The sequence below is a fragment of the Dermacentor albipictus genome, chromosome 9, assembly GCF_038994185.2.
Source record: "Dermacentor albipictus isolate Rhodes 1998 colony chromosome 9, USDA_Dalb.pri_finalv2, whole genome shotgun sequence".
NCBI lineage: Eukaryota > Metazoa > Arthropoda > Arachnida > Ixodida > Ixodidae > Dermacentor > Dermacentor albipictus.
The window spans coordinates 91,095,151-91,117,959 of NC_091829.1; the positions used below are offsets into that span (position 1 = coordinate 91,095,151).

Genomic DNA, 22,809 nt, shown 5'->3' on the forward strand with positions numbered 1-22,809 from the left:
GACAGCTAAGGCTGCCACTTCGGCACAAGAAAAAAAGGAAACACCTCTGTCTTCCCTGTATATATATATATATATATATATATATATATATATATATGCACGCGGCACGATCTCTGCTCCGCGGCAGCGTCGGTCGGTTGGGGCCTCAACAGGTGTTACGCGATAGTTCACCGGCGAGGTCTGCTCGATGACTTTGTAGGGGCCAAAATATCGAGACTCAAACGTCTCACATAAACCGGGTGTTCGCGCAGGGGTCCATAGGAGCACATCGTCACCAGGGCGGTAGGAAACAGCGCGATGAGAGGCATCGTACCGATGTTTGCGATCGTCTTGGCTGGCTGCAGTGTTCATACGGGCGCGACGACGACATTGGGCAAGACGAGACACAAACTGGTCGCAAATGAATGGTGAAGCGTTCACGGGGCCAGAGAAGAAAGAAACATCGAGTGATGAGGTTGGGTGGCGGCCGTATACTAAGAAAAACGGAGAGTATCCGGTGGTCCATTGAACAGACGTGTTGTACGCAAATGTTACAAATGGGAGAATCGCATCCCAGTTACGATGATCAGGTTGAATATACATGGATAGCATGTCACACAGCGTGCGATGAAATCGCTCTGTTAGGCCGTTGGTTTGAGGGTGGTAGCTAGACGTTGTCTTGTGCACGGTGTTGGACGCTTGCAGAACTTAATTAAGAGTGCTTGATGGAAATGTCTTGCCTCGGTCGCTCAAAAGAACGTGAGGCGCCCCATGACGTAAGTAGACAGCCTGCAAGAAGAAGGCCGCTACTTCTGAGGCAGCTCCTGAGCGTAGTGAGGCTGTTTCAGCGTACCGGGTCAAATGGTCAACAGCAGTGACGATCCATCGGTTGCCGTCTGGAGTAGGTGGCAGTGGCCCGAAAAGGTCAATGCCGACGACAGAGAAGGGTTGTGCTGGACAAAGAAGTGGTTGTAGGGTCCCGACCGGAGCAGTAGTAGGCCGCTTACGGTGTTGGCAAAGCGTTCACGAGGCAACATATCTAGCTATGCTCGTGGAAAGGCCTGGCCAATAGAATCGGCTGCGTATGCGCTCGTGTGTTTTGCTGTAACCCAAGTGGCCTGACGTCGGGTCGTCGTGTGAGGCCTGCAGAACTGCAGCGCGAAGAGAGCGCGGTAGAACGGGAACCCATCGATGGCCTTCTGGGTGAAAAATGTACCGGTAGAGCACGTCGTCTTCAAACTTGAACAGTTTGAGTTATTTCCGTAGTCTGGCATTGGGTGGAGATGAAACACTGCTAAGGCGATTGATGATACTATGGCAATAGGAATCGGCGCGCTGGTGAGCGGAAAGCACTGAAAGGCGGTTTGGTGAAGTCAAGGAAGAAATCGGTGTAAGAGACGAAGCGTCCTCCGTGCGGCCAATTTGACAAGGTGATGTGATGTGCTCCGATGATGGTGGTAATGGGCATCGTGAAAGAGCATCGGCATCTTGGTGCTTCCGTCCGGACTTATATATGACATTGAAATCATATGCTTGCAATCGGAGTATCCAGCGGCCAAGGCGCCCGGACAAGTTTTTGATCGTCGACAACCAACATAGGGCATGGTGGTCGGTCACAACCGTGAAATGTCGAATGTCGACCGTGGAGGTACGAATAAAATTTCTGAATGGACCAGACAACAGCCAAACACTCTTGTTCGGTTATCGAGTACTTCTTTTCCACGGAAGTGAGAGTGCGGCTTGCATATGCAACAACCTTTTCGCAAAATTCGTGGTCGCGCTGCAGCATTACGGCACCAATTCCGTGACCGCTGGTGTCAGTATGCACTAATGTGGGCGCCTTGTCATCAAAATGACAAAGAACAGGTGGGGATGTTAGTGCGCGCTTGAGTTCTTGGAACGCGGCTTCACACTGATCGTTCCAATCGAAGGAACTGGAACTAGCAAGGAGCTTGTGGAGGGGCGAGGCAATACTGGCAAAGTTCCGGATAAAATGTCGAAAATATGAGGCGAGTCCAATGAAGCTGCGCAGTTCTTTTGCACGAAGTGGACGTGGAAAGTTGAGCACCGCGCAAATTTTATCCGGATCGGGCTGGATGCCGTCTTTGCTAACGAGATGACCCAAGACTTTAATCGTTGTGCTAGAGAAAAGGCACTTTCTCGTGTTTAGTTGAAGTCCGGCATTAGAAAGGCATGTAAGCACTTCATCTAAGCGTTGCAGATGGTCAGAGAAAGTCGAGGAAAACACGACGATGTCGTCGAGGTAACATAGACAAGTTTTCCGCTTGAGGCCGCGAAGAACCGTGTCGATCATTCTTTCAAATGTGGCGGGAGCATTGCATAGACCGAAAGGCATTACATTAAACTCATAAAAACCATCCGGAGTAGAAAAGGCGGTCTTTTCTTTGTCCGCTTCATGCATTGGGATTTGCCAATATCCGGAGCGAAGAGCAAGGCTGGAGAAATATTGCGCGCCTTGCAACGAATCAAGGGCGTCATCGATACGGGGCATCGGATATACATCCTTACGGGTGATCTTGTTTAGCGCACGGTAGTCAACACAAAATCGTACCAATCCATCCTTCTTCTGCACCAAAACGACGGGTGATGACCAAGCACTGGCGGAGGGACGTATGACGTTTCTTTTCAGCATATCGGCGACGTTCTCTTCGATGATTTTGCGTTCGGCCAAAGAGACTCGGTAGGAACGACGGCGTACAATAGTCTGGTCATCGGTGTCTATACGATAGAAGGCAACGGAAGTGTGTCCGATGGACGAAGTATCCATATCGAAGGAGGCCTGGTGCTTCGTAAGCAATTTTAGCAACGCTTCATGTTGAGCAGCAGTAAGGTCAGGGCTTATCACGGAAGTAAGGGCAGATGAACCAGATTTGTCCTGTTGAGGAAGAGCTGGCGAGGCGGCAAGAGGAAGCAGGGAGAGTGGTTGGGTATCCACATAACAGGTCACTGCGGAGCCTTGAGGTAAGAGGATTGTCTCAGTGGTCGCATTTAAAGCGATGATTAATGCAGAGCTTTCTTTGAACCGCACCATGCAGGAAGCGAAGACAATCCCACGGGGAAGACAGCGACCGTAAGGAGTGATGAACACGTCGCCATTGGTGATGTCCGTAGAAAAGAGACTTTTGACTTGCTCGTGGCCGGGAGGCAGTACAGAACCGGCAGCAGTGAGAAAACGCAGTCGTGGCTCATCGGTACTCCCGCCGCAATGAACTGTCTCGCTCACATGGACTACACGTTGACGGCAAGAGACTAAAGCGGACGCTGACGAGAGAAAGTCCCAACCTAAAATTAGTTCATGAGCGCACGGGAATAAAGTCGCGAACTTAATGTGATGACAGATACCATCAATGAAGACGCGTGCTGTACATTGGGCTGATGGTCGAATGATTGCGCCATTAGCCCCAATCAGGGATGATCCAGTATAAGGCGTCTTCACTTTCCGCAGACGAGAGCACAGGTCGGCACGCATAACAGATATAGTAGCTCCCGTGTCAATCAGAGCTAACAAAGGCACACCCTCCACAGACACCAATAACATGTTCGAAGGACGTTCAGGAGGACTTGGAGCACTTCGCGGTGATGCAGTTTTCCCTTCAAAAACTGCCCTGGTTAGTTTTCCTGTCACTGGACATGAAGTTGGGAGACAGGTCGAAGTGGCGAAACAGAACGTCGGAGCGGCGATGGGGAGCGGCGTCTCGAGGCACGTGTGTTGAGTGCGGTATTGGAGAAGTCGGCCGGAGATGGAGATCGGCGCACGGGAGGATTATCGTCATAAGTGCGGTAAACGCGAGGAGGTGGCTCATCGCGTTCAAAGGCCGCGTAACCACGACGTTCGTCTTGCTGGCGGCGTCGGCAAAACCGGGAGATATGTACTCGAAGGCCGCAGTAGTAACAGATAGGCCTCGACGAACGCCAGGCAGAGTAGTAAGGCGGGTTCGGAGCTCGGGTGACTAAAGGTGCCAGGTGATCGTGAAAAGGCGCAGATGGTGTCATTGGAGACGGCGCGGCTGGCATTGCAGCAATCTGGGCGTATGAAGCCGGTTGTGGGCAAGGAGAAGCGTTGGCATGCTGGGCGTTCTGCAGGGAGGCCAATTCCTCCTTAATAATACCGCGCAGGTCAGTAGAAGCAGGTTGGACGTGAGCGCTGCTGCAAGGGGTTGAGCCATGCACTTGCAATTCCTCACGAATTATGGCTCGAATGATAGACCGGAGCTCAATACTGTTTGCCAGGGGGTTGTCGGAAAAGTCCGGTTGCAAGCGGATTGACTGCAGGGCGTGGAGGCGCTGACAGACGGAGACGACGTCCGACACCGTCGAAGGGTTTTGAGCGGCGAGTGCATTGAAGGCAGTAGATCCGATACCCTTAAGAAGGTGTCGCACGAGATCAGGTTCTGGCATGGCACTGTCGACACGGCGGCAGAGCGCGAGGATGTCCTCAATATACGAGGTATACGATTCGCCATAATGCTGGACGCGCTCAGACAGCCTCTTTTTCGCAACTTCCGAACGAACCGTGGGCGTGCCGAAAATCCGCCGTAGCTGCTCCCTGAAAGACGACCAATCACGGAAGTCTCTCTCATGATTCAGGAACCATGTCTTGGCTACTTGAGAGACGTAAAATGGCACGTTGTTTAACCGCGATGTCTCGTTCCAGTTGTTGTATTCGCTGACACGATCATAGGTGTCGAGCCAGTCTTCAACGTCTTCACCAGGCAAGCCAGAGAAGATTTCAGGGCCGCGATACCGGTTGTTGGCAGGGCTGGGATTGGGGGTGGCTGGCACTTGAACCGAGATGGTGGATGCTGCGGTCTGGTCTTGCGACATGGCGGCCTCTTGGCGTAAGCGGCGTCCCGAACGTAGCTCCAGGAGAGATCTTGAAGTGGATTGAGGTCGAAGGGATCTTAAAGCGCCTCCACCACTTGAAATACCACGGTTGAGACGACGCTTTATTCCAAGCAGGAAAAATGGCGCCGACGCAAAAACGAACACGAGCCGATGATTGATGATGACTTTGTACAGATGAAGATGAAGTCCGCATAAATGCTTACAATATATATATATATATATATATATATATATATATATATATATATATATATATATATATATATATATATATATATATATATATATGTTGCATGCGAAGGCGCTATCTTATACCGAAACCTTAATAGATATATATGTATTTATATATGTGTGTGTGTGTGAAGGTTTTGGTATAAGCTAGCGCCTTCCCATGCCATCATTTGTGTGTGTCATATATACGCAGAATGAATTCTGGCATTATGACACGCTATGGTAAACTAAAGCTTAAAATTTATTGGGGCACTTTTTTTCAAGAATAGAACCCTCTTCGACCAGGCAGATTCCGAGTGAACGACGGCGAAGAGAAGGGTCGGAGTCAACACCCTTGCCTGAACTAGCCCAAATGTGTTCTCATGTCCACCCTCTACGCCAAACGCTCACAACTTCAGGTCACAGGCTCATAGATACCATGTGATGGTATATGTGATGCAAGACATGTATGTATGAATAATAGAAAGTATAGTATATATAAAGTTTATGTATATTTTTCAGAGCAAACGTGTAAAATATATGCACTCTTATAGATAAAACAGGTCCCCTATCTTTAGGCATCGTGCTCGTAAACACACAGTATGTAGCTCTGGCGAAGTGAAAGGGGGAAATATCTTTTTTGGCTGCTACATCAGTAACCGGAACGTCCGCGAAAAAACTATGAACGGCAATCGTTCTACATTGCAGTCATGGCATGTGGAATGTAAAAGGAGAATAATCAGGGGAACCTGTGTGCGGGAAGATATTTTACTGTGGGCATAGGAAATTAATTCTACAATAGTCTTCGTTCCATCGATTAATGAAAATGTGTTGTTACCTTTATCATTCTCAACTTCTTTACAGAACATCCTGCGAAAACGAAAGTGCTACTCTAAAACGTGGAAGCACTTATCCGGAGATGGTTGTCACATCGCAAGGTAAAACGCTTCTTGGCCATAACGCCTTCCCCATTAACTGCATAAGCCTATAAGTTCATGGCCTATACGCACATAGCTTTCATTGGAGTCTACTATAGAACTTCATACAATGTTCTTTTACTGATGCGAGCCCTCGCGCTCCTCTTTGAGCAACCTATTCGTTTTCAGATGAACCTGTCAGGCTCAAGCCTTACGGGAAGTTTATCGGAATGCGATCGTGAAAACTCCAGCCAATGTGAGCAAAATTCTGCGGTAGAAGTTTTTAGAAAATATTATGGCATTATGTTTCTTTCAGTAAATATAATAGAAATTTCTGCAAAACTCTAATCCCTCACTGTAAAAGCTGATACCAAGACATGGTCACTGCTAACTGATGTATGTATCGGTCAAGGATTATAAAACTTCAGAAGCGGTCTTGTAGAAAATGTCTGGAAATATTGAACAATTCCTTTCAAGTGATGAGTACTCTGATAACTCTTCGTTTAATAAACTATTGGTTAGAAAATATCAAATACTTTTATTCGTTTTATTTGAAGAATCTATATCAGGGGGCAATTCTTCCCATTACTGAATACTATGACATTTTTTTCATTAGATGCAGAACGTGTAACTATTTTTACTATCAGTTTGAGCACCTAATTCTTTCATTATTAGGGGCTTTCCTGTCAAATAATTACGCAGCTAACAAACATTCCAATTGAATGTTATGGCTGGTTATTAATGCCACTCTTCTTGGACTTAAAGCTAATAAGGTAAACAATGTAAACCAAAAGGAATTTATCTTTGAGAACAGGAATTTAAAGAAAAAGGATTTTCCGGACTCATATGCGCGAAACTTTTTTTTAAGCTGTAAATCAATATCGACGTATGAATTATTCAAAGAAGCACTAGCTGCGCAGGAATAATCAGAGAGGATAAAATACGCTGATCCGAACAAATCAAATGACATCGGGCAATGTCATGGGGTCTACGCCAGCTCGTGTAACACATTGTCCCATACTGATTATGCGCTCGAGTTTTCATATAATCAGGGCTAATTATATATACTTTGCAACTGAATCTTGACACGATACGGGCAACAAGTACTTGAGATACAAGATACTACCATAATTATTATATACCATACGATACTTTCCATTTGTATCTTACGACACTTCGATACGTTCGCAAATTTCTTATTACAGATCTTTATAATTGATGTAGCAGCAAACGCGTATGCACAAAAATGTTTCCATCGTAGTTCTTAACTCGACTAATCTTGTTTCATTTCAATGAAATGCATGTGTCCATAAATGTTTGTCTTTCTTGCTTAAAGTACAATATTTGCATTCCGAAATGTAATTGGGGTAGTTGGAGATAGCCAGGGAAGGGCCTTCGTCCTGCAGTGGACATAAAACAGGCTGATAATGAGGATGACGAATTGCTTTAGCTGCTTATCATGAAAGACGGTCATACACTGCGCCGTCAGCGGTTTTTGCTGGTAGCTTTTGTAATTGATGGGAGTCGCTTCTCTGCTTCCTACCGGCTAGCGGGCCACCATTTAATAACAAAATTGCCAATAAGAAGTCTCTGTGCGATGTAACAAATAGCGCTGTGGAGTTTTATTTGGTCCGCTAACCTATTACCGTTTACGCAATATCGGATCACCTTACACGTGCACAGCAGCAACAACATTGCTAGCGACAATCTTTGTTACGCATCGTGTATACAGAGAGCACGTAAAGCTGCAATGACCCTTCCTAGCCTACTTATCTGCTGTTCTAAAGCGTTCGTTAGCGACATAATCATTTATTCAGGTGACTTAGTGGGAGCGATATCATCTTTAGAAGCGGAGTTCAGCCGATGTTTATAGTTTCACACGGTGATGCTGCGATAGCCTGTATCTTGTATATTAGGATAAACGATACATTCTTTTATGTATAGGAAATACTGATATTGATACACGTCTTGCCAGGAGTATCATGATACAGATACAAGATACGCAGAGAGTAGCTAAGATACAAGTACCTTCGATATTGCCCAGGACTGGGCGTAATTTGCGTTTTCAGTAGTGGTAGCCTAATATTCTATTGTAAACAAGTACGATAGTTGTTGTTGTTGTTGTTGTCCTGAGTGGCAGTGGCACATACCCACAGTGGGGGATTGGCCAAGAATCGGGCGGTTTAATTAGGTGCCTAAAATAATAATAATAACAAGGGAGTTAACAATTTGGGCGTGTGAGTTTAAAAGGAAGCGTTTTGTGTTTGGAGAAAAAAGGAAATAATCAGATGAAAACCGGGTATAAGATAATAATAATAATAACAATAATAATTAATAAAAGATAAGAAATAAAAGAAAGCTATGGTTGGGAGGGAGAACGATCAATCTAACATGGAAATCGATTAGTTTCGATGAGGTAATTTTGGATCGCCAAGCAAACGTTTCTGTGGCTGAACCCAACAATGGAGGCTCCAAAAGATAGGATCACAGGCACTGATAAAGTCAGACCAATAGAGCGAAGCGGGATTTCGAGTAGTCGTTTTCTTATAATAGAAAAACGTCTGCAAGACAACAAAAAATGATCGATTGTCTCCGCTTCGCCACAGAATGAGCATAATGGTGAGGGGACCAGACCAGACATAGTTCTTTAGCCCCTCCAAAAAGCGACGACGTTCCCCTACAGTTGGTTCCAACGAATTGTAGCAAGTACGACTGGCCGAACATAGAAATATTAAGCTGGCGGCCCTGCTTTCACGACGTAGATGAATAATCGTCTATATCAGCATGCTGCTGGATCATTCTTTCCTTTTAATGTTATTCTTGGAGGTGCATGGCCTTTTCATTCGGCATTGCACGTTGTCCTGCAAGCTGCCCAATTGCTTCAAATACGAATACACTCAGCTTACTTTGATGCAGGTTTTTATGTTCCCTCCCCTATGTTTTAAGCTATAATGTTCAGTTTCGTAAGATAACTAAGACAAAAAAAATTATTGCTTATTAATATAAAATATAGATTATATATATATATATAAAATTATTGGTTGTGTAGAGCAGGCTCTCAATATCTCTTTTTAAAGGAAGTAACAGCGCTTCGTTTGTCTCAGTCACGTTTTGCTGTCCGGACCCGTTACTGGATTTCTTCATACATGTACGAACCAGCTAAAGTTGGCACGTTACCTCAAAACGTTGCCGGAGATTTACGGAATGTGTTTGTTTCAGGTGGAAAAACAACAATCTACACATTGAATTATTTTAACACGAATGAGTGGTGTGGACTCTTCACTTACCAAAGCGGTGAGTGGATCGTTATACGCCGATATTTTGCGTTGTTGCACCCTTCAAGCGCGAGCACTGAGGCCACCAAGAAATAACCCAAGTAGTGAAAGTGTAAAAATACGCAGTAAAAAATAAAAGACCCCTTTATAGCTATACCAGTGACCTGCAAATTAACTATAAGAGATGACTGACAGTACACGGAATCCAAATTAGGAACACTTTCCGTCGAGCAAACAGCAACAGTTAAAACTACTCAAAATGTGCTCTTGAAAGTGCTCGCGCCAGCGTTATGTGAACCTAGCGTCCATCACACATTAGTCGAGCTCAGGCGAGTCCATTGAAGATCGCCTTTTCGAGCTGTTCCAGGGCATCCTGTTCGCCTTCTATAAATATGCCTAAGATGCACTAACTTTTACACAAGAAAGGAAAAGCGACGCTTTTTACAGTTGGGAACGCAGCTGTATTCACCTCTTTTATTATATTACGTTGGACGTTATTCTTATGTAATCGCCTGTGGCCGACTGTGTGAATCTGATACTTCATATGAGTTTTTTGAAAGAAAGGAAGCATATTATTATGCATAAATAAGCTTGCTCGAATTCATCATTCAATTAGACTACATAATTGAGAACCAAAATTCAAACGAAGAAACGCTGGTTACATCCACCTAGAAGAAGCACCGAAACTCTCAAAATAACTAAAATACGCATCCTTTGTGCGGAGTACCCAAATTGTCACTAGAATTGGTTTTTGTACCAACCACGTCGACATACAGCCTTCTTGTCTCTTTGCGGAAATGAGCAGAGTGAAACATCACAGTGTTTTGTAGAACAATTTGTAAGGAGATACCTCTGTATCAGTGCTAGTTTCGGAATTCCTGAAACTACTGGCTGCAGCTTCAACACTGTCATTGCAAAATGTCCCTTAAAGCAATTATTAAAAAATATTCTGCGTCGCTGTATAAAGAAATTTCACTTTCTCGGTGTTTCTTGTGTCTTAAATGCGTTCTGTTCGTGGCAGCTCCAAGTGCAATGTATTTTGAGCTGTCACGAACAGAAACGGTAAATCTTTTTGGCATATAAACTAACCAATACGGAAACGTTCATCAGCAAAACCTCGGTTAATTTCACTGACGTTGTATCAATACAACATTCCTGCTGCACTACCAGTCGAATAAGTGCTAGAAATATGATTTCAGTGAGGGCGGTCCGCAGTGTTCGTAATACTTAACGGCTTGTAAAGACTGTGGGTCATGACATTGTGATACTGGAGACCCCATGGCTCGGGAAGTGGCTGCAGGCAGGAGTGAAGTGCCAGCGTAAGTCAGGTCCCGGAATTGGCTCGTTGATTCATGATCCGCAAAAATGCACATTTGGTGCTTTCGACTCTTCATCGTTGACAATGCTCGTGTGGCCTAGAAAAGTCCTGAAGCGGCTTGCTATCCTCATTACAGACAGGCTCACTAAACTATTCAGCGTTGCTTCAAACTTTTGAATTGGTGCTTCGGACCAACACTCGGGCCAAGTGGTTTTAGTAGCGGATATGCACGCGCCCATGGGGTATTTAGATGGACATACAGATTACGATTATCTAGTATTGTATCTGTGCGATGAACTGAACCTTATAGTAGTTGACAGAGAGAATAAGCGCCATGGACGGGATACATAACAATGCCCACATAGGCAATCATGTACCGATTGCGCCTTATTCTTAAAAATTGCCCACGAACGACTATACTAAATGATAATAGATGAACATGGAAAAGATAGCTTGGGCAGCGATCATAAACGTTTAACCTTCAGATTGAGGGGATATGCTCCAGCAAAACACGAACCAATAGCACAAGTATTTCTAAAAATCAGTGAAAGGTAAATCACAGAATCGCAAAAAGCGTAGACAAGAAAATGGAGACGTTTCATACAACAGTCAAGGAATATCAAACTTATGCAAAAGGAGATAAGATAGACACGGCATAAAAATTATTGGAATGGAAAGAAGAAACCACGTAACTGGTGGAAGAAGGAAATAAGGCAAGCTATAGAAGAGCATAAGCAGGCGTCAAAAGACCATCCAGAAGCCAAAAAGTTGAGATTATGCGCAGAAGAGGGACTCCTTAGATGGCACAAATACTGTGAAAAAGAAGGGTGGCGTGTGAGCTCGTGCAAGAGAAAATTAAATGCGCAGGTCAGTGCTGGGTGCACAACATACGCAAAAAAGACAAAGGCACAACGAAAAGATTATAGAACCATCTAAAAGCGTGCGGAGCTCCAACCAAAAATTATCAAACGACTGTAAGGGAAGAAGACGATAACATCTCCGAAGGAGGCGATGCGCTGCGGTACATCAGCAACGTTATTACAGATAAATTCGGCACAAAAGAAAGCATAGCTCCGTCTTAAAGAGATCCAGCAACAACAGAGAAGCCTAATAGATCAAAATTTAGCATATAATTTTTTTACCGCAAGAATGCAGAAGAAACGGTCCCTGATAACACGGCCTTGGGACTCGATGACCCATTACAGCTAATCAAAAACATCGGTCCTAAGAGCAAGACACTGCTGACTATTGCCACTGAGCAAGTGATTAAACGAACTAAATTCCTATTGGATGATATGAAAGCAACTTGAAGCCCATCTACAGAGGGAAAAGTGATAATGATAGGACAAGCACGTACAGGCCAGTTACGTTCACGTCGGTGATATATATATAATGGCAATGCAAGCCACAAACTTAAAAGTGTCTAAATGGGTGGAAAAAAATTATGAACTAGGGGAACTACAGAATGGATTAATACTACGCAGATGCTAAGAGGACAAGGTGTCTGTACTAATTCAGTTCATAGTGATTTAACTAGCTCAGAATAGACATTTACTTATGGCATTTCTACATATTAAGGAAGATAATATTATGACAACGTAGACAGAGAATCGTCATTGGATATTCTCAAGCGCGAAGACATAGATGACGATTTTCCGGAGCTGTTGAGGGAAGGAGGTACATAGAGTCAACCGAGTAGAATTTCTATGGGAAGTACGGAAATGCAATGAAGTGGTGGAAATTCACCAAGGACTGAAGCGAGGATGCCCTATGTCTCCATTGCGGTTCCCGCTTTGTGTGAAGGGCATATAAAGACAACTAGAGAACAATCATTTAGGGTCTGACTTATCATTCATGCGCAATGGACAAATGATGCATCAGCAGGTTACCAGAATGATGTATGAGGATGGCATAGAGCTGCTGGCGGACAATGCAAGAAATTTGCAAACACTTGCGATTATATTTGGCAACGCAGCGACAAATGTTGGCCTTAAGTCTAGCACAAAGAAATCGAGAGTTATGATCCTAACGAAGAGTCGAGTAACTACGTGGTTTCAATTCTACAGCACGTCATGCCCATAGTCAACCAATATAAATGCCTGAGCGTATACACAAACGAAGGAAAGATTTACTCAGGCACCTACCAACCTAATATGAAAATAAAGGGAGGGTAAAGCAGCAATAATGAAACATAGCGCACTTTGGGGCCGCAATAAATATGAGGTGGTGCATGGAACCTGGAAAGGAGTAATGGTACCAACGCTAACGTTCGCAAATGAGTTGTTTTTTTTTTTTGCTTGAAATCGGCTATCTTCTCGTGGTTGGAAATTAATCAGAGATCGGTACGCCGCTTGGCTTTGGGAGCACATGCCAAAACCACAAATGCGGCAGTGCCGGGTGGCATGGGTTGAGACTCGTTTCAAGTCAGGCAAGCGCAGAGCAAACTTAGTTTTGAGGAAAGTCTCGGTAAGATGGATCAAAATAAATGGACGCCTAAAGTGCACAATCATCTGTACCTCGGAGGTGTAGAAACTGAATGGAGGAAGAGGTCAAGAAAGTTGGCGTCCATGTACAGGGTAATGGAAGCTTACATAGAAAACCAGGAGTCAGCAGAAAGTGAGAGAAACAGAGACAGTGAACTGGATGATAAACCTGAAAACCGAAATTGAAACCGGAAATAGCACAGAGATTTGCAAGAATGAGAAGAAAGAAGTAAGAAAGGAAAATCTGCACTATAACATGCAGGGAAGTGCCTTGCTACGTGAGGATCGAGCTGGTTGCCTAAGGGCAAAGACACACCGGAGCACACATTCGCAAGTAGATGAGGCATCTGTATGCTGCAGTGAAAATCCGGAGACGACTTAGCATATCCTGATAGAACTCGAAGGGATTGACCCTCAGTGAGACCCCTCGATAACGTTCATCTTCCCGAAACGCTTGGATGAAACTGGACGGAAGCGTCATCCCGTCAGCAGTCGAGATAAGCAAGAAACGTTTAGAGTGCTGGTGCAAAAAAAGCAGGGAAGAGATTGATACGACCGGATCCGTTACAGGCATGCGTAGCGCTACAAAGCACAGATAAGCTTTGAGGAAGAGAAAAGAAGATTAAAAGGTTGTATACAAAAATGATACAATGAAAAGCACATATAGAAGACCAGAGTAACTCAAGCAGGCTAGGTGACAACTGTCACCGCCCGTTTCAAAGGGGATACCAATAAAAATAATAATCATCATCCTGAATATAAGCATTCATACATATTATGCAAGAGCTGAAGATCAGAAAAGAGCTCGAACACTGCAGTGGGGTTTCACCGCTTACTTTGCACATCGCGCAGCTTTTACATTTGCCAACAAATGTGTGTCATAAGCATCAAGAAGAGACAATTCTTCAATACTTTAAACATGTTTGGTAACTCTGTTTACTAGATGAGCCATTTATTTTGCGATGCTATTTTTATTTATTTTTACAGGTAGTACAACACACTGCGAACTGCGCTTGTGGAACAATCAAGTTCACAGACCCGAAGAGAGGGACTGTGAAAAGAAGTACGACGAAATTTGCGAGAGGAAACACAAGGTTTACGAATATTATTGCCCGTCCTAAAGCAGTTAGATGGTGCATTACATTCCTTATTCGACTTTCAGTTGAATAAAACCATTTTTACACAAAGTCCGACGTTTTTATTTCGCTCGGCGCGGCGCTTGTGCTCGTTTATTACTACCCAAAACAATACACGGGAGCGACCCTTTCGGGCGAAACAGTACGGGATGCAACTGCTGCTGTACAGCAGAAGCAGCGCCTTCGCAGGCATAGGTGATGGGGAGCGCCCGAAGCGGCGTAGCAGGCGTCGTACCTCAGTGGTGCACGAGGTGAGACGAGCAAAAAAGCCGGAGGCGTTTGTCCGCCCTCCCGAAAAGATTAGTTAGCCTTACGTGGACGTTTATTGTCAGTTTCGCTCAGACCACGGAGTAAGAGAACAGATGAAGTCTTCGCGCTCTGACCGAAAACATGGCCGCATGCTGCTTGGTGGACGCCTTTACATGAAATTATGTTCGCTTCTCCTCCTACATTCCTTCAAACTAGGACAGCTGGCGCGGCGCCAAGGAGTTCCATGGAGAATTAAACGGACATCCATCGAGATAAGCAAGAGATGTCCAGAGTACTGGTAGAAAAAACCAGGGGCGACATTGTTAGGACCGGATTCGTTACAGGTACAGGCACAAGGCAGACATAGAAGGATAAAAAAACGTTAGGAAAATGCAGACAAAATATCAGACTAAAAAGCCTGCGTAGCATACTTGATCAGAATGAAGGGCAGTTGAAAGCATACATAGAAAACCAGTAGTCATCAAAAGTAAAGTGATCGAAACTGAGGTAGTAAATTGGATGTAAAGGATGGGAACAAAGACCCCGAAGATCTACAAATATGGCAAGAAAGAAACTAAATAAGAGAATATCTGTACGTTAAGGCAAGGGACAATGCCTTGCTATTAGAGCCACGAGGTAGTTGCCTAATGAAAAAACATACCAAATCAGATATTCGCAATAGGATAAGGCATCTACCGGCTGCAGAGAAAATCAGGAAACAACTCAGCACACCCTTATGGAATGCGAAGACGTTCACCCAGCGAGACCCGCAGGAAATGTCCATCTTTCCGAAGCGCTGGAATTTAAAGTGGATGGAAGCATTAACCGGTCAGGCAGTCGAGATAAACAAGCGACGCTTAGAAAGCACCCGCTCCGGGTGTGTAACCGCGTTCTTTCATTTGTCTTCGTTTTGTACGCAACGGTACCCGTTCAATAGGAAACCAACAAACGCAACTGCGAACTTAATGAAAATCTTGAGACCCTTCACACACATTTTGAAAGCTAATTAGCATCTCATCGTATTTCCGCCTCCCTGACTAACTGGGCAGTCGATGGTTGAATAATATAGCACATCGTGCTGCTGTGCTGAGGGAGCAGGATTTGAAACCAACCGCGGGACCAGCTTGGTCACTGAGAATGCGAAAATGTGCTCATACGTGCCGCTTCTCAACTAATCTCTTTCATGCCGACATGAGTCACTGTAGATGCGGAACTGGTTATAGGCACCGATGTTCAAAGACGCAACTCTTTCACGCAGACTTGGAGCACTGTGTATGCACCACACGTCCCGTGCTGGTCTTCAATGAACCTAAGCTGCATCAGCTAATCAAGGAATCTACAGATATTTCTCAATCTAGCATTGTGTCTATGCATCCTAAATCTTTTCTCTGTTCCTTGAAACTTGTACAGGGTGTTTTCTTTAGGTCCACCAAATTTCTAAAATGAGCAAAATATAAATCACGGTAACGGCATGTTTACCATTCGAGTGTACGGATCGAAAGCGTCTAGATACAACGCAATTTTCGCACTCACGTGCGTAATTAGCGAAGTTACGGTAATTACCTTTCAATTATATACAATAGGTGGCTGCAGCAAATCAATACTTTGGGACCCGTCCTCGACACTACCTATCCCAACAATCAAATTTGGTTTTCATGAATGTGATGAAATTTGATGAATCAAATTTGATCAAATTTTGATCATGTGGCAGCTACGCCAACAATCAGTTCACCCCTTGGAAGGCTCCTTGAAACCGAAACTGGCTGGCAAACGAGCGCCTGTGTCGTCGATGTCGCCGCCTCCTCCCCCTCACCCCTCGCCTTTCGTCTCGTCTCCGAGGTCACCGCCGGTCCTCGCTTTTGCGCAGCTTGCGTTATCTCCTTGCTGTCTGCGGCGTTGGCCGAGCGCTTCAATACCGGCGGGCCACCAAATTTACTTCGTAATTCAGTTGGATGCCACGTGTCCACTTGCGCCGGCGAAATACCGTTTCACGATTTTGGATGAAAACAACGTTCGGTCAAAGTTCACTTTCTCCGGGAAAGCTGTCTCAAACGCGCGCGTGCCATTTGTGTAATAAAAACGCGTAAACAAAAAGAGATAGATAGATAGATAGATAGATAGATAGATAGATAGATAGATAGATAGATAGATAGATAGATAGATAGATAGATAGATAGATAGATAGATAGATAGATAGATAGATAGATAGATAGATAGATAGATAGATAGATAGATAGATAGATAGATAGATAGATAGATAGATAGATAGATAGATAGATAGATAGATAGATAGATAGATAGATAGATAGATAGATAGATAGATAGATAGATAGATAGATAGATAGATAGATAGATAGATAGATAGATAGATAGATAGATAGATAGATAGATAGATAGATAGATAGATAGATAGATAGATAGATAGATAGATAGATAGATAGATAGATAGATAGATAGATAGATAGATAGATATTATTAAAAGAATAATCAGAAAAACCGCTAAGGGTCAGAGCCCCTAGTTTTGCCATCTCCTCAACTCTGTGTATCAGCTTGAACCGGTCGTCGAGGGCCGAGCTGGACAGCAGTGCCTCCCACTGCTCCCTCGTGGTCTTCGTGTCGGGGTGTTTTATGTTGTGTAGTGTGCACTCCCACGTAATACGGTATTGTGTCGATGCGGCCCCATACGACGTGCATTCGTCCCTGTTGGCTGTGGGGTGTATGCGATGTTTCTAATGCTTCACTCTTCACTGCGAATACACCTTAGAAAAAAAGAAGCCGGAAATTCGTAGGAAAACTATTTACAATTACGCACGGGCAAATACTGAAGGATTGGTTAGTGAACTATCATTGTTCGGTGAGCAGTTCCTGGAATCGATATCAAGCCGTTGTTCAAATGACAACTGGAATCTACTGAGCGCTGAACTGAAAAAATTAAAAGACAAACACATTCCAAAAATCACGCTCACAACGTCATCACACAGTGCATGGTTCACTTCCAATGTTAAACGTTGCATCGGGAAGAAAAAGCGCCTTTATACTAAAGCAAAACGTTCGGAATCTGAGGGCGATTGGAATAACTACCACGCGCAGTCGAGAATATGCCAAGCAGAAATTGACAGAGCCAAAAATAAATTTTTTAATCATGACATATCAACTTTGCTTAAAACCAATACTCAAAAGTTTTGGAATGTAATCAATCCCAAGCCTCCTTCATCTAGTCTGATAACAATAGTAAAAGACGGTGATTTTATTGAGCCATCTGAGGTTGCCACGGAATTGAACCTATTTTTTAGTTCCGTGTTTACTAACGAAACGCCACTTGCCACAACTTCTAATGCTATTAGTATAAACGCGGACATGAATGACGTCCTAATTACGCAGGAAGGCATTGAGCAAACTATTGATCGTTTACCGAGTAATTCAGCCCCCGGACCCGATGACATTTGTTCAAAATTGCTCAAGTTAATGAAACCAGTGATAGCTCGCATACTCGTCCCAATTTTTCAGCAATCCATTGATACAGGAATTGTGCCTGACGCTTGGAAAATCGCACGCATTATACCTATATTTAAATCTGGAGATTCTTCTCTCCTTTCAAATTACAGGCCCATCTCATTAACGAGTATACCTTGCAAAATTCTGGAACACATCATATCATCAGCAATAATGAAGTACCTCAGTCAGCAGAACTTTTTTTTTGGAAACCAGCACGGATTCTTGAGTGGCCGTTCCTGCGAGTCACAGTTATTTGAACTCGTGGCCGACCTGCACGACACTATACACCTTTTAATGAGAATTGATGCCGTATTCATCGACTTTGCCAAAGCGTTCGACAAAGTTGCTCACAATCGTCTTATATTTAAACTTGGAAATCTAAACATAAACAACAATGTCTTGAACTGGATAGTTAACTTTTTAACTAACAGACAGCAGTTCGTGTCTGCGAATGAATTTTGCTCCGCACTAACCCATGTAAAGTCTGGTGTGCCTCAAGGTTCGGTGCTCGGGCCGATCCTCTTCCTTATTTACATTAATGACATAAGCAGCAACCTCACTTCTACAATTAGACTATTTGCGGACGACTGTGTTATTTACAGAAAGATTACTGACCCTCATGATACTAATGCTTTGCAATCGGATCTTGACAAAATCGCTAAGTGGCGCGAACAATGGCATATGAAAATAAACGTTTCAAAAACTAAACTTGTAACATTTACGACTGCTAGAGTCACGGACCCCATCTTTTATTCTATCGGTAACGTGGCCATTGAAAAAGTTCCTGCAATCAAATACCTAGGTGTCCACATTACTTCTGATTTGACATGGCACAAACACATTGAATATATAACCACCAAAGCATCCAAAACCCTCGGTTTCATTAGGCGTAACTTGTACTTTGCAAATCAGGCAACCAAACTCTTAGCTTACACAACTTTAGCTAGATCTCAACTTGAATATGCCAGTTTCATCTGGAACCCGCATCAAGCTTATCTTGCCGATAAACTGGAATCGCTTCAAAATAAGGGTTCTAGGTTTATCACAAGGACATACGCTCGCTACTCCAGCATCACAGATATTAAATCATCTCTAAATTTAAGTTCACTTGAAAAGCGAAGACTCGTCACCCTGCTATGTCACTTTCACAAGCTTTATCACAATCCTTCAACGTTCACAGAATCTCATATCAAACCAGCACATCGCATTTTCCCCCGATTAGACCACTGCCTCAAAGTGCAACCCAAGATAGCTTACACCAAACTTATGCGTCATTCACCATTGTTCCTTGCCATTTATCATTGGAATAAACTACCTGCAGAAATTGTTTCCGAAAATAATTACGAAGCATTTGTAAACAAACTGAAGTGCTTATTCTGTGCTGGTCCTTAATAGATTATCAGAAGTGTTTTTTTTTTCATTGTCTTGAGCATTGTGGTCCACATGTGTGCATCTTCTCAAACACTTGCTTTTTTATGTTCCCTGTTTTCCTGAGCGCATGTTTGTTTTTATGCTTTTCTATTTGTTCATTGTCTTACGCAATATGATCACGTTATTGTACTTTTTAACCCCCTATGTAATGCCTGTAAAGGGCCTTTAGGGTATGTGAATAAAAAAAAATGTATGTGAAGGTTCGTTTAAGTGCCTGTCTTGAACCTATGCCAGACAGCGGCATCCTCTGTCTTTAGATTTCGATGGGTGATGGATATCGCAAGCCACGCCCTCTGTGGTAGTTCACGATGGCTGAATACTCGAGGTCGACAGAGTCCGGGTCTTCTGCAGCCGGGGGTCATGAGTGCTCGGTTATGTACGAATCCTCGAGCTGCTCTGTCGGCCTGCAGGTTGCCCGTGATGCCAGTGTGGCCCGGTATCCAGATAATGGTTTGGGTGGTGAAGTCCTCAGCGTCCTCCTTGAGTATTTGGGCTAGGGGTTGTGCAGCAGGTCTTCCAATTCTTCCCTGCAGGGAGTTGCGACAGGCCTGCTGGGAAACCGTGAGGATCGTCAGTGGTTGGTTTGCGTGTTGGCCTTCGCGGATGGCTAACGCGATGGCCAGCTCTTCGGCTTCCATAATCGTGCAGGGGCGGGTCGATGCAGTGGAGGAAACGTGGCCTCGGTGGTCGCATACCACTGCCACTGCGCCTTTGTTGCTGGTCCCACACATGGCGGCATCCGTAGAACGGGCCATGGTATAGGAACTGACCAAGTGAAAGGAAAGAAAGAAAGAAAACAATATCATATGGTCGGTGCTATGGACCGACGTAAATATACTGAAAGATATCTATAGCGGCTCCACAACCACCGTAGTCCTCCATAAAGAAAGGAATAAAATCCGAATAAAGAAAAGCGTCAGGCAGGGAGATACAATCTTTCCAATGCGATTCACAGAGTGTTTACAGGAGGTATTCAGAGACCTGGATTGCGAAGAATTGGGGATAAGAGCTAATGGAGAATACCTCAGTAACTTGCGATTCGCTGATGATAATGCCTTGCTCAGTAACTCAGGGGACCAATTGCAATGCATGCTCACTGATCTGGAGAGACAAAGCAGAAGGGTGGGTCTAAAAATTAATCTGCAGAAAACTAAAGTAATGTTTAACAGTCTCGGAAGAGAACAGCAGTTTACGATAGGTAGCGAGGCACTGGAAGTGGTAAGGGAATACATCTACTTAGAGCAGGTAGTGACCGCGGATCCGGATCATGAAACTGAAATAATCAGAAGAATAATAATGGGCTGGGGTGCGTTGGCAGGCATTCTCAGATCATGAACAGCAGTTTGCCATTATCCCTCAAGAGAAAAGTATATGATAGCTGCGTCTTACCAGTACTCACGTACGGGGCAGAAACCTGGAGGCTTACAAAAAGGGTTCTACTTAAATTGAGGAAGACGCAACAAGCTATAGAAAGAATAATTATGGATGTAACGTTAAGGGATAAGAAAAGAGCAGATTGGGAGAGGGAACAAGCGCGAGTTAATGACATTTTAGTTGAAATCAAGAAAAAGAAATGGGCATGCGCAGTACATGTAATGAAGAGGGAAGATAACCGATGGTCATTAGGAGTTACGAACTCGATTCCAAGGGAAGGGAAGCGTAGCAGGGGGCGGCAGAAGTAAGGTGGGCGGATGAGATTAAGAAGTTTGCAGCGACAACATGGCCACAATTAGTACATCACCGGGGTAGTTGGAGAAGTATGGGAGAGGCCTTTGCCCTGCAGTGGTCGTAACCAGGTTGATGATGATGGTGGTGACGATGATGATGATGATGATGATGATGATGATGTTGTTCTTGTTGTGACGCAGTGCCTGCAGTATCTAAAAGCACGAAGAGTGCATTTCAGGTGGACAGTTGAAGAGGAATAAAACATGAATTCGATTTCATTGTGGTATAACTGTTCATTTTTGTGGTTCAGAATAACACGGTGTCCATTTCGCCATTTTGAGAATGTGGGGAGACGTAACATCAATATTATTACAAAGTTTATGAAAATAAGCACAGACTAATTACCGGGTACGTTTATCAAGTACTTCTTCAGCACCTAATTTCTTCCAGGGAAGCGAGCTGGTGCAATTCCAACAGGCAGGCACCGTATCTATCAATGCTTTCAGGTCTACCACAAGCCTTACTGTGCAACACAGACGTTGATTTCTTCATCAACTGGTCCTTCCAAAGCCCACATCCTGCACCAGAATGCCAAAAATTTTATCTACACAGGGCGTCCCGGCGGTAAGTAAAGTCAGTGTACCTGAGCAACGGAACTGAAAAGACATAGCACAACTAAAATTGTTACCATTGCGTGAACTTGAAAGCAGAGCATATGGAACGTGCATCACATGCTACCACATAGCATAGTAAAAAGGTAAGGCGAAAAACACAAATGCTGGTGCTGAACTACTGAAAAGTGAATTTTGAGAAGATTAAACACTGCGTAGCGTATATGTGAAGTGAGCAAGCACTGGAACTGCAGGCACCAGTGCTGGTCCATTGATAATATGTGCTAATTTGAACAAACCGACTAACTACCACGGCTTCTAAAACCGAGTACAGGACTCAAAAACGCTTTTCTTCAACCTGCCGGTGCTACGCACTCAACGATATGCATTCTGCCACATGTATACTATACATGTGGCTTCTCCTCTATGAAAGATTTCATACGCGATACTGGAATGATCTGAAGAAGAACGGCAGATTGGGCGAGTTGGTGGTTTTCCATAACGTTTAAAAAACAGCGCTAAAAACGTACACGGGACAACAGAATAGAGGATGGGAAACACACGGCGCTATTCTTGTATGGCAAGATACGACCTAAAGGGTGTAATTTTGTTTAACAGTATACACTAGCTCTTAAAAAAAATTACAGCCTTTAGGTCGTACCTTGCCAAACAATAATAATCGTCATCTGTCCTGTCCGCATTTCCTTTCTTTATCGCTGAGAGCCCTGTATTTCCAAGTCACGGACGGCATGCGCGTTATCGACATGACAGCGCATTCTCGACAAGTAGCGAGCGCCGAGTTTTCAAGAACGGAAACGCAAGCAAGGCCGATGACGATTATTGTTGTGTGGCAAATATACACCCCAAAGGGTGCACATTTGTCCGAGCGTATACACTCTCAGGCAAAGTTACACCCTTTGGGATGGATATCTGCCACGCAACGATAACCGTCATCTGCCTTGCGTTTTTTTTTTCTTTTTCAAAACGCCTCGCCTGCTACTTTCCTGTCGGGAGTGCCATTTCATGCTGATAACGCGCAATGCCATTCATTACTGGAAAGTACCGGGCTCGCCGCTTTAAAGAAAGGAAATGCGGACAAGATAGATGACAATTGTTATTGTGTGGCAAGATACGACTTACAGGGTGTAAACTTTTCTTAGAGTGTAAGGGT

The 22,809-nt window shown here is 44.1% G+C and overlaps 1 protein-coding gene across 3 annotated transcripts in view; it reads left to right on the top strand.

Annotated features, from left to right (window-relative positions):
* Positions 1-14,210, top strand: part of LOC139049894 (uncharacterized) — a 60,716-nt gene extending 46,506 nt beyond the window's left edge. For all 3 annotated transcript variants that reach the window (XR_011508651.1, XM_070525766.1, XM_070525767.1), the window contains 3 exons: positions 5,920-5,993; positions 9,192-9,266; positions 14,036-14,210. Coding sequence is in view for 2 of the 3 variants with exons in the window: in XM_070525766.1 (XP_070381867.1) it covers positions 5,920-5,993; positions 9,192-9,228 (111 nt within the window). In the remaining variant the exon portion in view is untranslated. The remainder of the gene's footprint in view (positions 1-5,919; positions 5,994-9,191; positions 9,267-14,035) is intronic.
* The last annotated feature ends 8,599 nt before the right edge of the window (positions 14,211-22,809 follow it).